We start from the raw sequence: 12193 nt of genomic DNA on the forward strand, positions 1-12193 counted from the left end.
AATTTTAATGAAATTAGGAAAGGAATTTCATTTAGAGAAGAAAACAGGAGAATTCACAAAAAAGGAATATAAATGACTAAAAAATATGGAAAAATACTGAAGTCCATAGATAATTAATAAAAGCAAATTGAAATAACACAGGCTTATTTTTTTTCCCCCTTTCAAACTGGAAAAGATTTTAGAAGATAATTCTCAGTGCTGACAAAGGTGCTATCAAATAGACATTCTCCCACATGGCAAGTTGACTTAGAAATTAGTACAGGCCTCTTGGGAAACAGTTTGGCAGTAGTCTTAAAATTTTTGTACTTTTGATTTATTCTGCTTATGAGAACCTATCTGAAAGCAATGCAGAAATACAGGTAAAGCTTTATGATACAAAGTCATTAATGCAGGATGATTTATAATGACTGGAAAAAATGGAAAATACTTCAAAATAGAGAAATGGCTACGTAAAGCATGGTTTACCCATGTAGTTCAATCCCATACAGTTTGGCCATGCACATGGTGCTTAAAAATAATTGTAGATTGTGTGAGAATACTTATTTTTTAAGGCAGAATACAAAATTGTATATTTAAAAAATTTTTAATATTTATTATTTTTGAGAGAGAGTGCGAGCTGGGGAGGGGCAGAGAGAGAGAGGGAGACACAGAATCTGAACCAGGCTCCAGGCTGTGAGCTGTCAGCACAAAGCCTGATGCGGGGCTCCAGCTCACAAACTGTGAGATCATGACCTGAGCCGAAGTCGGATGCTTAACCAACTGAGCCACCCAGGCGCCCCACAAGATTGTATATTTTAATAAAATATAACCTCAACTATGTTAAAACAACAACAAAAATAGTTTCCAAAAGAGTGATGCTTGTTTCTGGAGAGTAAGCTCATGTTTCTATTTCCTTTTCATACCTGTTTTTTTTCCCCAAAGTTTCTTCAGTGAGCACATAATTAAAATTAATTTTACCTGACTGATAAGAAGTTAGGGACAGTGTGGGAATGCAAGCTGATGCAGCCACTCTGGAAAACAGTATGGAGGTTCCTCAAAAGACTAAAAATAGAACTACCCTACAACCCAGCAGTTGCACTACTAGGTATTTATCCAAGGGACACAGGTGTGCTGTTTCGAGGGACACATGCAACCCCATGTTTATAGCAGCACTATCCACAATAGCCAAAGTATGGAAAGAGCCCAAATGTCCATCGATGGATGAATGGATAAAGAAGATATGGTATATATATATATACAATGGAGGATTATTCGGCAATCAAAAAGAATGAAATTACATAATCAAAAAGAATGAAATCTTGCCATTTGCAACTACGTGGATGGAACTGGAGGGTATTATGCTAAGTGAAATTAGTCAGAGAAAAACAAAAATCATATGACTTTACTCATATGAGGACTTTAAGAGACAAAACAGATGAACATAAGTGAAGGGAAACAAAAATAATATAAAATCAGGGAGGGGGACAAAGCATAAGAGACTCATAAATGTGGAGAACGAACAGAGGGTTGCTGGAGGGGGTGTGGGAGGGGGGATGGGCTACATGGGTAAGGGGCATTAGGGAATCTACTCCTGAAATCATTGTTGCACTATATGCTAACTAATTTGGATGTAAATTGTAAAAAATAGAATTAAAAAAAAAAAAAAGAAGTTAGGGACAGTGGAAGAAAACTTGGCAACTCTCTTCCCAGACTTCCATGGAGCTAGTGTCCCACAGAACAGAGTGGCCTCATTGGCTCTGTCCCCTTCTCCTACTTGCTCTCCTCTGGCCTCCTTTGTGACAGTCCAGGGTTAGCTGGGACACATCGAGAGCTACAGGCCAGGACAGGGCCCAGCCATTGTATTACAACGTCCTTTTTGGGGTGTTGGCTAGCAAGCAGGCCTAAGGGCAGGGTTGATGTTATTTTAGTGGAGCAGTCTGGGTTTCATTTCAAAGGTTGGGGCTTTTGGTCAAGGGCTACCCTGCGTTTCAGTGAGCTAATTAAAATATTCCATCCCTGTGAAGTAGTCTTTATTGGGCTTTAAAAAGGAAAAAAAACAGATGTTAATAGGTAGTCCTGAGATGTTTCAAACATAGGAATTCCTGAGGTTTGCAGCCCAAGAACCCTTCCAGCTCTCCTTGTCCCACCAAAAGAGGTGTGTGTGACAGGACTCGCTTCTGGAGGAAAAAGAAGGATCAATACTATCAGAGGTAGTGCTTGGTGATTAAGAGCTCAGGCTGATCTGATGGCAGACCGATCTGGTAGCTAATTCCAGCTCCTCCACTTCCTGGCTGTGCCACCTTGACCAAGTCAAGTCAAGTGAACTGTTCTGGGCCTCAATTTTCTTATCTGTAGCATGGGAATTGAAACAGTTCCTATGGCGTAGAGCAAATGTAAAGAATGAATGAAATGGTGCATGTCAAATATAGCATGGGATGGGGGATGTACTAAGAGCTCAGTGAATGATGATGCTGGTTGCTACTCTTTATAATATCCTCTTTTTTAAAAGATCCCTCGGGATTGACAGGGGCTCCCTGAGCCTTCTGGGGAGAACTTGGAGGTTTAAATGAGAGATTCTCTTCCTGGAGCTCAGCCCTGGAAGAACAGTTGGAGAGTGATGATCCTTAGTCCTGAACCCATCCATATGGGGTCCCTCTAGGGTAAAGCTCTGCCCATGAAGAAAGTCCTAGAGGACAGGACCCTAGGATAAAGCAGTCTGGGTTTTTTGTTTGTTTCGTTTTGTTTTGTTTGTGTCAGATCAACCCAGTTTCAAAAACTGCTAGTTTCTAGTTACCAGTTCTGTAGCCTTGGGCAAATCACAAAGCTTCAAGAGCTTCAGTTTGATCATATAGATAATGTCTGCCTCATAGATAAGCGGAAGAATAAGCAAGAAATATAAAACACTTAGCATACTGCCTTAGCAGAGCCCATTCAACAAATAGTTGCTTGTCTTATTATGATTTTTATGATACGGGTGTGGATTGAGATCAAGAAAGTAACCTAGTGATGCAGTTAAAGCGAGTAGGGTTTGGAATGAGACTGTCTGGTTTCAAATCCTGTTATTATTATTCACTTGTTTTGTGACCCTGGGCAAACAACCTTTCTGTCCTTCAGTATCCTTTTCTATAAAATGGGAATAGTAGTAGCACCCACTTCATAGAGTTATTGGAGGGACTAAATAACTTAATATGTGTAAACTGCTTGCAGTTATAGCAGGAGAATGTGCTCAATAAATTATTATCATCACTGATGTGGATGGACTACTCCGAGACAGCCTGCCCCATTAAAAGAGTGCTTGGCAACGAATTTGGTATAGCAGACCAGGCCCCAGCATTGGCTCCTCCTTCCCAGTAATCTTGCTTGTTGGTTAGGCCCTAGTGCAATTTCCTCTTCTGAGGGAAGATGTCCCATGGGACCTTTTCACCACATTTCAGTCTGTCCAACTGCCTGTCCTGGTATAGGTCACTGTCCATGACCCCTCTCTGCTCATTCCACTTGTAGTCTGTATCTTGAACCAGCCCCCAGAGCCCCACCCTGTCTACATTCCTGTGCTATCCTGTAGCTCTGCTACCTATCCAGGCCCAGATTGCTTCAAGATGCAGTCCCTGGAGGCATTGTTACCCCACGTCTTGCCAAGGCTTGTCTTGTCCCCCACCCTGACACAGGTAGAGAGTTGGAAAACATACTCAAAGCTAGATGGGTAGGTAATGAAATTCCCTGAATACTATAGCCAGTGTACATGAACATTTGACTGATTTACTTTAATACTCCCATCCTAAGCCCAGAGACTAGGGCTGGGACAGAAAACCTAGTATCTGAGCTGTACCAGCAGAAAAACAGTAGATTATCTTTTTTTTTGGCAAAATTCATAGTCTTCTTGGAATAGTTCCTCCTGGTTAGATGAACAAGATACCCTAGGTCTTGTTCAGATAAGGCTGCAGTTTCAGACGTTATGTGAAATGTCATGTCTAGGCCTGTAGCTGGATGCTTTGGGGTGATTGTGCAATCTAAGTCTGCTGTCATCTGACCCCTACCTACCTGCTTGCTGAGACTTTGTAGATTAACTGTTTATTGAAGTATAACATAAATACAGAAAGTGCATAAATCATTAGTGTGCAGTTCCATGAATTCTCACAAAATGATGAATAATCCACACTCAAATTAAGAAACAGAATGTTGGGGGCGCCTGGGTGGCTCAGTCGGTTAAGTGTCTGACTTTGGCTCAGGTCATGATCTCACAGTTTGTGAGTTCGAGCCCCATGTTGGGCTTGTTGCTTTCAGCTCAGAGCCTGGAGCCTGCTTCAGATTCTCTCTCTCTCTCTCTCTCTCTCTCTCTCTCTCTCTCTCTCTGCCCCTCCCCCACTCATGCTCTGTCTCTCTCACTCTTAAAAATAAATAAACATTAAAAAAATTTTTTTTTAAGAAACAGTGTTGCGGGGGGCCTGGGTGGCTCAGTTAAGCATTCAACTTAGGCTTAGGTCATGATCTCGCAGTTCATGGGTTCGAGCCCTGCATTGGGCTCTGTACTGACAGCTCAGAGCCTGGAGCCTGCTCCCAATTCTGTGTCTCCCTCTCTCTCTGCCCCTCCCCCGCTCACACTCTGTCTGTCTCTCTCTCTCAAAAATAAATAAACATTAAAAGAAAAAAGAAAGAAATAGAATGTTGGGGCGCCTGGCTGGTTCAGTCGGTTGAATATCCAACTCTTGATTTTGGCTCAGGTCATGATCTTGTGGTTTCATGGGTTCCAGCTCCACATTGGGCTCTGCGCTGACAGGGTGGAGCCTCCTTGAAATTTTCTCTGTCACTCTCTCTCTCTCTCTCATAAATAAATAAACATTAAAAAAAAAAAGAAACAATATTACCAACATCCATAAGAGCCCCTTTTGTGCCCTCTTCCAGACATTCCTCCCAACTCTCACCCTGTTTTTGCCCATCAGGCTAATGACAGTCCCATCCATGCTCAGTGCACCCTTCTGTCATCTGTCGCCCTCCTGCCTGTGCACATGCTGTTCCCTTGGACTGCTGGGCCTTACCTAAACATTGTTCAAAACTTAGGTGTCATTCCCCTGATGGGCTAGCTTCATACTTTTCTCCCTCCATATTTTGCCACTGGTTACTGGGATCTCCACAAGGACAGAGACTGTCTCAGTCGCCAGTTTCCCTGGCACCCAGCACAGGCTTGGCATAGAGCAGGCACTCCAAAATGTTTGCATATTGAATAGTTTGTCTAAAATACTTGAAGTCACCTCTTTCTTTCTTTCTTTCTTTCTTTCTTTCTTTCTTTCTTTCTTTCTTTCTTTCTTTCTTTCTTCTTTCTCTTTCTCCTTCCTTCCTTCCTTCCTTCCTTCCTTCCTTCCTTCCTTCCTTCTTTTCTTTATTTTTTTCTTTTCTTTCTTTCCTCTTTTAGTAGGTTCAACACTCAGCATGGAGCTTGAACTCACTACCCTGAGATTAAGAATTGCATGCTCTGGAGCACCTGGGTGGTTCAGTCCATTAAGCGTCCCATTTTGATTTCAACTCAGGTCATGATCTCATGGTTCATGGGACCAAGCCCCACGTTGGGCTCTGTGCTGACAGCTCAGAGCCTGCTTGGGATTTTTTCTTTCTTCCCCTCCCCTGCTCATTCTCTCCCTCTCTCTCAAAATAAATAAATGAGCTTAAAAAAAAAAATGTATGCTCTACTGACTGAGCCAGCCAGGCACCCCACCTTTTACTTTTCTTTATCTTTCCTGACCTTGCCCCAAGTACATATCATCATCCTTCTGCTTTCTTAATCCACCCACCATGCCCCTTCTAGCTTTTTTCAAAACACATCAGCCCTGAGTCTCTTGTGTGTCTTCATACTCCCCCTCACTTTTGCTCAGACTATGTATTTGCCCCATCCACACCTGCCCCAGCATCCCACACATCAGGCTCCTGACTGTTGTAATGCCATGTTTCTGCCCCCGGACCACAGGCCTCCACCATCCAATAGTTTACTCCACAGAGAGCATTCTCTGTGCCCAGCCTCCTTCCCCAAGTCCTCAACTTCTATTCAGTAGGCTCTGTTGTTTTCAAGTGTCAGATTTCTTTTGTGCTTTGCCCACGTTTCATTACCTGTGTTTTACACTTCCTAAGTTCTCCTTCCTCAAGAACATTGGTTTCAACTAGACTTATAGGGGTGCTCCGTTTAGCAATATATACAAGTATCAAATCATTATGCTGTACACCTGAAACTTATACAATGTTATATGTCAGTTATATCTCAATAAAAAAGAAACATTGGTTTTCTTTAATGTGCTTGGATTTTCAAAGGGATTCATATGTGTCACTGAATGATACTCATTCATTCATTCATCAGGTGTGCCAGGCACTGTGCTAGGTGTTGGAGATTCAAAGTGAAGAGGGGTTTATTGCCCTTGAGAAACTCATAGACAAATGAGGAGAGAGAACAACATTAGCAAATTATTATAAAGACGGTATCAGTATTGAATGAGGGTATTGAATGAATTTAGAGAATGGACACTGGAATCATCTGAGTGGTTTTGTTACTTAAAATGATAATGTTACTTAACCTTCTGTTTCTGTATCTTGATTTCTTTACCTGTGAAAACAGAGCTTTCACAAGGTTATTGTGATGTTTACTGAAGGCTTTTATGTTGTTGTTGTTGTTGTTGTTGTTGTTGTTTGAGTTCAGCACTGTTCTGAATACAGAGGAGAGGTGCCTGACACCTAGTAAGTGACCACTGTTAGCTGTAATCACTATTGTTATCATCTCTGCTTAGGCCTCATTAGAGAAAGTGACATTTTAATTGTCCACTGGGAATGGGTCTGCACTAGAAGGAGGGCAGGGAAGGATAGCTTGGGCAGAAGGAATAGGCTGAGAACAGACACAGGAATGAAAAGGCATGGTGTTTCAGAAATTAGGGAATGGTCCAGAGTAGCTGGAGGATGGGGTGGGTGTAGGAGAACAGTGAGAGGTGGTAAAGCTGGAGAAATAAAATAAGACCCAGATAGTGAAGGGCCTTGTTTGCCGTTGGAGTTTGGACTTAATCCAGTAGATGAAACAGAATCATCAGAAATGTTTAAAGAGAGGCCTGTCACAATCTAATCTGTTTTAGAAGGATCCTTCTGGTACTTCTCTGGAGGATTACATGGGAGGAGATTGGGGAGACCACTGGGGAGAAGGAAGAGGCTGCTGAAAACGTGTGGCAACAGATGATGAGAGCAGGAACTGCAGTGGTGGATGTTCCAGGGGTCGATCAACAGGACATGACTGGTAGAAGGAGTGTGGGCGTGGAGGGGTGAAGGGTCACTGCAGTAAGCAAGGAGATGTTGCTGCCACTCACTGGTAGAGAATAGCAGAAGGAACAGATTTTTCCTGACTATTGATTTCGTCTAAGGAAGGAAGAGTGCTTCTTCCCAATCCAGGGAGCAAGTCTCTGAAACTCATGAGTCCATTCTATAATGCTATGAGCGCTTTCTTCTCTATTGGCCCTTATAGATAGTCAGCTGCTCCAGACAAGTAATTACTGAGCTCAGGCAATTAGGACAGGAGGTGACTGTGTTTATTTCACTCCCTGGTGTCTTCTGGGAGAGAGAGGGGTGAAAGTCACATGTTTGTTTTCACCGCTTTTATAAGAATGGATGGAGTTGGAGCATTAGCCTCCCTCCTCTGGTAAGAGCCTGTTTCTCTTGCACCCCAGTCTCTATAGAAAGTCATGTTAAATTTAAAAGTTCTTTCCATTTTTTTTCCCTCCCTTAGCTGGTTTTCCACACAATGTCATTCAGATTTTGGCCAAGTCAGGGAATCTTGAGCCCAGCTTAGCTGTCAGACTCCAGAACAGCCCCTTCTCCACCACTGCCATCTCCCTATCTCAGAATTGACCTGGTTCTGGTTCTAGGTGTCTGTGGCTCAGCGGGAATGTGGGGGCCTCTGCTGGTGGCACAGCTTGGCTGGGCATGATCCTGTCCCTGCTCAGTCATGTTTACAAGCACCCTGGACACAGGACATCATGCCTGGCACTGATCAGCAATGCAAAACAGCCCAGCCCTTAGAATTCTGTCCTTGGTCTTTTATTTCCAGCTTCCTCCTTTTTCTGCCTTCCTTCCACTTTCTTTCAACCAGGAATTGTTCCTAGCTGATGAGTTTCTTTGGTTTGAGGTATGAAGCCCTCAGAGTTCTCTTCTCTCCACTCACTCTCCTGTAAAGTAGTCACATTTGTAACCCTCCTCTTCCAAGGTGGCTCTTAGATCAAGGAAATAGACTACTTTGGTGGGCAAAAAATCCTATGGATCATGTCCTTCTGTTTGTTTCTGGAGCTGGGTTGGGAGAGGGTAAAACTCCTGAGTGGAGTTACTGGTTACTCCTTTAATGAAACACCATTGAGAGGATATCTTATTTCCGGTAAACAGTTGACCCACACTAATGAGAGTGACCACAAGACCTGTCAGTTATGAAACATTATCATCACAAGATAACAGCCTTGAACTGTCAATCACTCTACTGATTTCTGGGCCACTCTGAAACCTCTGTTGCTAATTTGTGTTCTCTAGCTTTGGTTTTAGGGTACTCTGTTGTCTAAAACATCTGAAAGAGAATAGCTATTTGGTTTTTTAAAAAAGAAATCAGTTTTTTCTTATGACATAAACAAAGAATGTTCATTATAGAAAACTTAGAGGGATGCCTGGGTGGTTCAGTCAGTTAAGTGTCCAACTACGGCTCAGCTCATGATCTCACAGTTCACGGGTTTGAGCCCCACGTTGGCCTCTGTGCTGACAGATTCTGTGTCTCCCTCTCTCTCTGCCCCTCCCCCACTCATGTTCTGTCTCTATCTCTCAAAAATAAATGAAACATTAAAAAAATTTCAAAAAAAGAACACTTAGAAAATACAGAGAAGCAAAAATTAAAAAGAAATTAGTAATCCAACCACTGAGAAAAAAAACCACTGTGAACTTTGGGCCTCGTCTTTTAGTCTTTTTTTTTTTTTTAATTTACTTATGCATGTGTGTTTTTTTTTTTTTAAGTTTATTTATTTATTTTGAGAGAGAGAGTGCATACAAGGGAGGGGCAGAGAGAGAGGGAGAGAGAGAATTCCAAGCAGGCCCCGTGCTATTCATGCAGAGCCTGACACAGGGCTTGAACCCATGAATTGAGAGATCAGACCTGAGCCAAAATCAAGGGTCAGGCATGTAACTGACTGAGCCACTCAGGCATACCCTGCATGTTTTCTTTTAAATGAGATCATAGTGTGTATCTCTTTTATAACTTTCAATTAATAGGATGTTATAAATATCTTTCCATGTCATTGCAAATTTGTTGTAACATCATGTTTAATAATTCCATAGTGGGCCATTTTATGTAGGAAATGGGGAAATTATTAATAAAAATTAATATACTTTAATGATAAACACATGACCTGAAGATAGTCCATAAGGAAAGGGTATTGTAAAATAGGGATAGGTTTCATAGCTCTGAATTGCTTAAGCAATAATTGTGGACTTAGTTGATAAGTTAAATTGGACATAGATATTAATAGACTTGATCCCTTTATTCAGTCTGAAAATTTTACAGGAATCATACTTGAGGGGTCTCAGGTTGCTAAAGGTAAATGGTTTTGAGTTCTTAGGTTTCCTTTCATGGGAAATCAATCTGTGAGTTTGCATAGCACCTTGTACACCAGGAGATATTTGACAAGAGCTTATTTGACCAGTTAAGAAAGTTTCTTGCTTTTGGGACTTGCTGAGTCTAATCCTGATTGATAAAGCTGGATTATTTCTTTCTTTTTTTTTTTTTTCCTTTTACAGGTAGTGCCTTCCTCAGTGCTATTTTTCTTGCCTTAGCAACATACCAGTCTCTGTACCCACTCACCTTATTTGTTCCAGGACTCCTCTATCTCCTCCAGGTAAGCACTTGCTGGTCAGAAGCCAACACTCAAGTGACATTTAATACATGGCCCAGTCACTGCCTGGGGCAATGAAGGGCATGGCTCAATAAAGGCAATGGGACCGGGTCCCTGTCTCACATGTACTTGCTTCTAGTTGAAAACACAAACAAAGAAACTTGACTAACTTTAAACAAAATGGGCGTAGTGACCATTAAGTTCTAATTATGCATAACATTGCAAATGTTTAAGTGTATTTCATTTTATGTGTGTGTAGTTGGAATCTACCAACCATCTTGCATTTTCCTTCTCTCATCTAATATTCATAGACCCCTCTCTAAGCTCATTTTTAAAAAACTTTTCTGTATAACAGCACTCATCATGTAAGGTTCCTGTAGGAATTAAGCGTTGTGGGTGTACGTAATGCAATCCTGGGACCATGGTGAGTGATCAATAAATATTAATTGAAGAATACAGATTGCTGACATTTACTGAGAACTTACTATGTCTGACACTATACTGAGCACTCTGCAGGCATCATTTCATTTCAACCTCATAAGAACTTTTGATGTAGGTCATAGTGTTAGCCATGTATTAGTCTATTATTAGCCATAATACATCCATGAATTGCAGCTGGAATATTGGCCGGCATAGTTACTTGCCTAAGGTGACATGGCCAGCAAGTGACAGTGCTGAGATATGAACTCAAGCATCCTGATGCAAGAACTTGCCCTCTGACTGTCTGCCTTTTCCACACCAATGAGAATACACATATTTCCTCAAGAGCAAGTAATCATTTTCAGGTCCTGCATGGTCCAAATCCATTTTTAGAAGAGAAACATTTCTTGAAAGTGTACAGAGGACAGTGCCACAATTCAAGCCAAGAAATATATGATTTCAGAGCTTTTGTTCTCAATTATAAACACTGTTTCTGGGGTGCCTAGGTGGCTCAATCAGTTAAGTGTCCTATTCTTGATTTCAGCTCAAGTCATGATGATCTTATGGTTCATGAGTTTGAGCCCCATATTGGGCTCTGTGCTGATGGTGCAAAGCCTGCTTGGGATTCTCTCTCCTCCTCTCTTTCTGCTCCACACCCTCTCTCTCTCAAAATAAATAAGTCAACTTAAAAAAAAAAAAGCACTGTTGCTAAAACTGAGTGTATACCTCCATTTATTGGAATAGGCTATATGCTTGTCATTTTAAGTGACTTCATAATATGTCTTTGTCTTGATGTACACAGTGATTCACGATTAGCTTGGTCTTCATCCTGTTTAGGGAATTTGAGATATGCCCTGGTTGTCATTGATATAAATAGTATAGAAAGTTAGTTTTCTTTAAGTTATTTCCTTAAAGTATGTAACTCCAGGTGACTCATTGGACCCAAAGGTGTGAGAATTTTCTTAGTCCTTATTATGCAAGACCAGAGTGTTCACCAAAAAGCTTGAGCCCATTTGTAGTACCACCAAAAGTGTCTAGAGTGAACCACGGGCGCCTGGCTGGCTCAGTTGGTAGAGCATTCAACTCTTGATCTTGAGGTTGGAAGTTTGAGCCCCATGTTGCATGTAGAGATTACTTTAAAATAAAATCTTTAAAAACAATAAAATAAAATAAAGTGTAGTGAAACATTTCCTCCCAGGCTGCCAGCACTGGCTTTTCAAATTTGAGTTATGGTTGCTAGTCTAATAGATGTATCATTGCACTGTGAAGTTATTTTGCTTTGATTCTCTTTCTAGATTCTTGTTGAATCCAAGAATTTTTCCACATAATAGTATGCTGTTTGCGTTTCCTTTATTACTTCATACTTACAGTTCATTCTTTAGGAAGTCTGAGCATTAGGAGAAATGGATACAACCATGTGGGCTCAATTCCACAGCCCTGGGATCATGACTGGAGCCAAAATCAAAAGTTGGATACTCAACCAACTGAGCCACCTAGGTGCCCCAGTGAATCTTTTTTTACAATCTGTGATTGAAACAACTAATGGACCTTCTAGAATGATTTGTGTGAACTGCTCTGTGCTTGCTTGCTAGTGAATATTTGTTTAATAAATGTTAAGTATGCCAGAATCTGGTCTGGAACTTGTTTTCTTTGCAGCAAGATTGTAGAGTGGGAGCTAGCCTTCATCCACCTCAGACTTCTTTCAAGGCAACTGTTGAAGAACCTGAATTGCGTACTTTAAAATAGTTAAACATGTGGTGTGTGAATTTCACCTCAAAAAAGAAAAATCTAATACTAATACTAGCTTTTTGCTACAATTTTTCTAGCTTTGACCATTGGGGGCTCTTTTAGATTGGCTTTTGTGTTTTTTTGACTAGCCCTGTCTTCTTGAGCCTTTCTTTCCTTTCTTTCTG

The 12193-nt window shown here is 41.3% G+C and overlaps 1 protein-coding gene across 3 annotated transcripts in view; it reads left to right on the forward strand.

Moving 5' to 3' along the window:
- The window catches only part of PIGU (phosphatidylinositol glycan anchor biosynthesis class U), an 83999-nt gene that overhangs the window by 39543 nt on the left and 32263 nt on the right, over nucleotides 1–12193 (forward strand). For all 3 annotated transcript variants that reach the window (XM_053200047.1, XM_027069906.2, XM_053200048.1), the window contains one exon: nucleotides 9766–9863. In XM_053200047.1, coding sequence (XP_053056022.1) covers nucleotides 9766–9863 — 98 coding nt within the window. The remainder of the gene's footprint in view (nucleotides 1–9765; nucleotides 9864–12193) is intronic.

Source organism: Acinonyx jubatus, chromosome A3 (assembly GCF_027475565.1).
Source record: "Acinonyx jubatus isolate Ajub_Pintada_27869175 chromosome A3, VMU_Ajub_asm_v1.0, whole genome shotgun sequence".
Lineage (NCBI taxonomy): Eukaryota > Metazoa > Chordata > Mammalia > Carnivora > Felidae > Acinonyx > Acinonyx jubatus.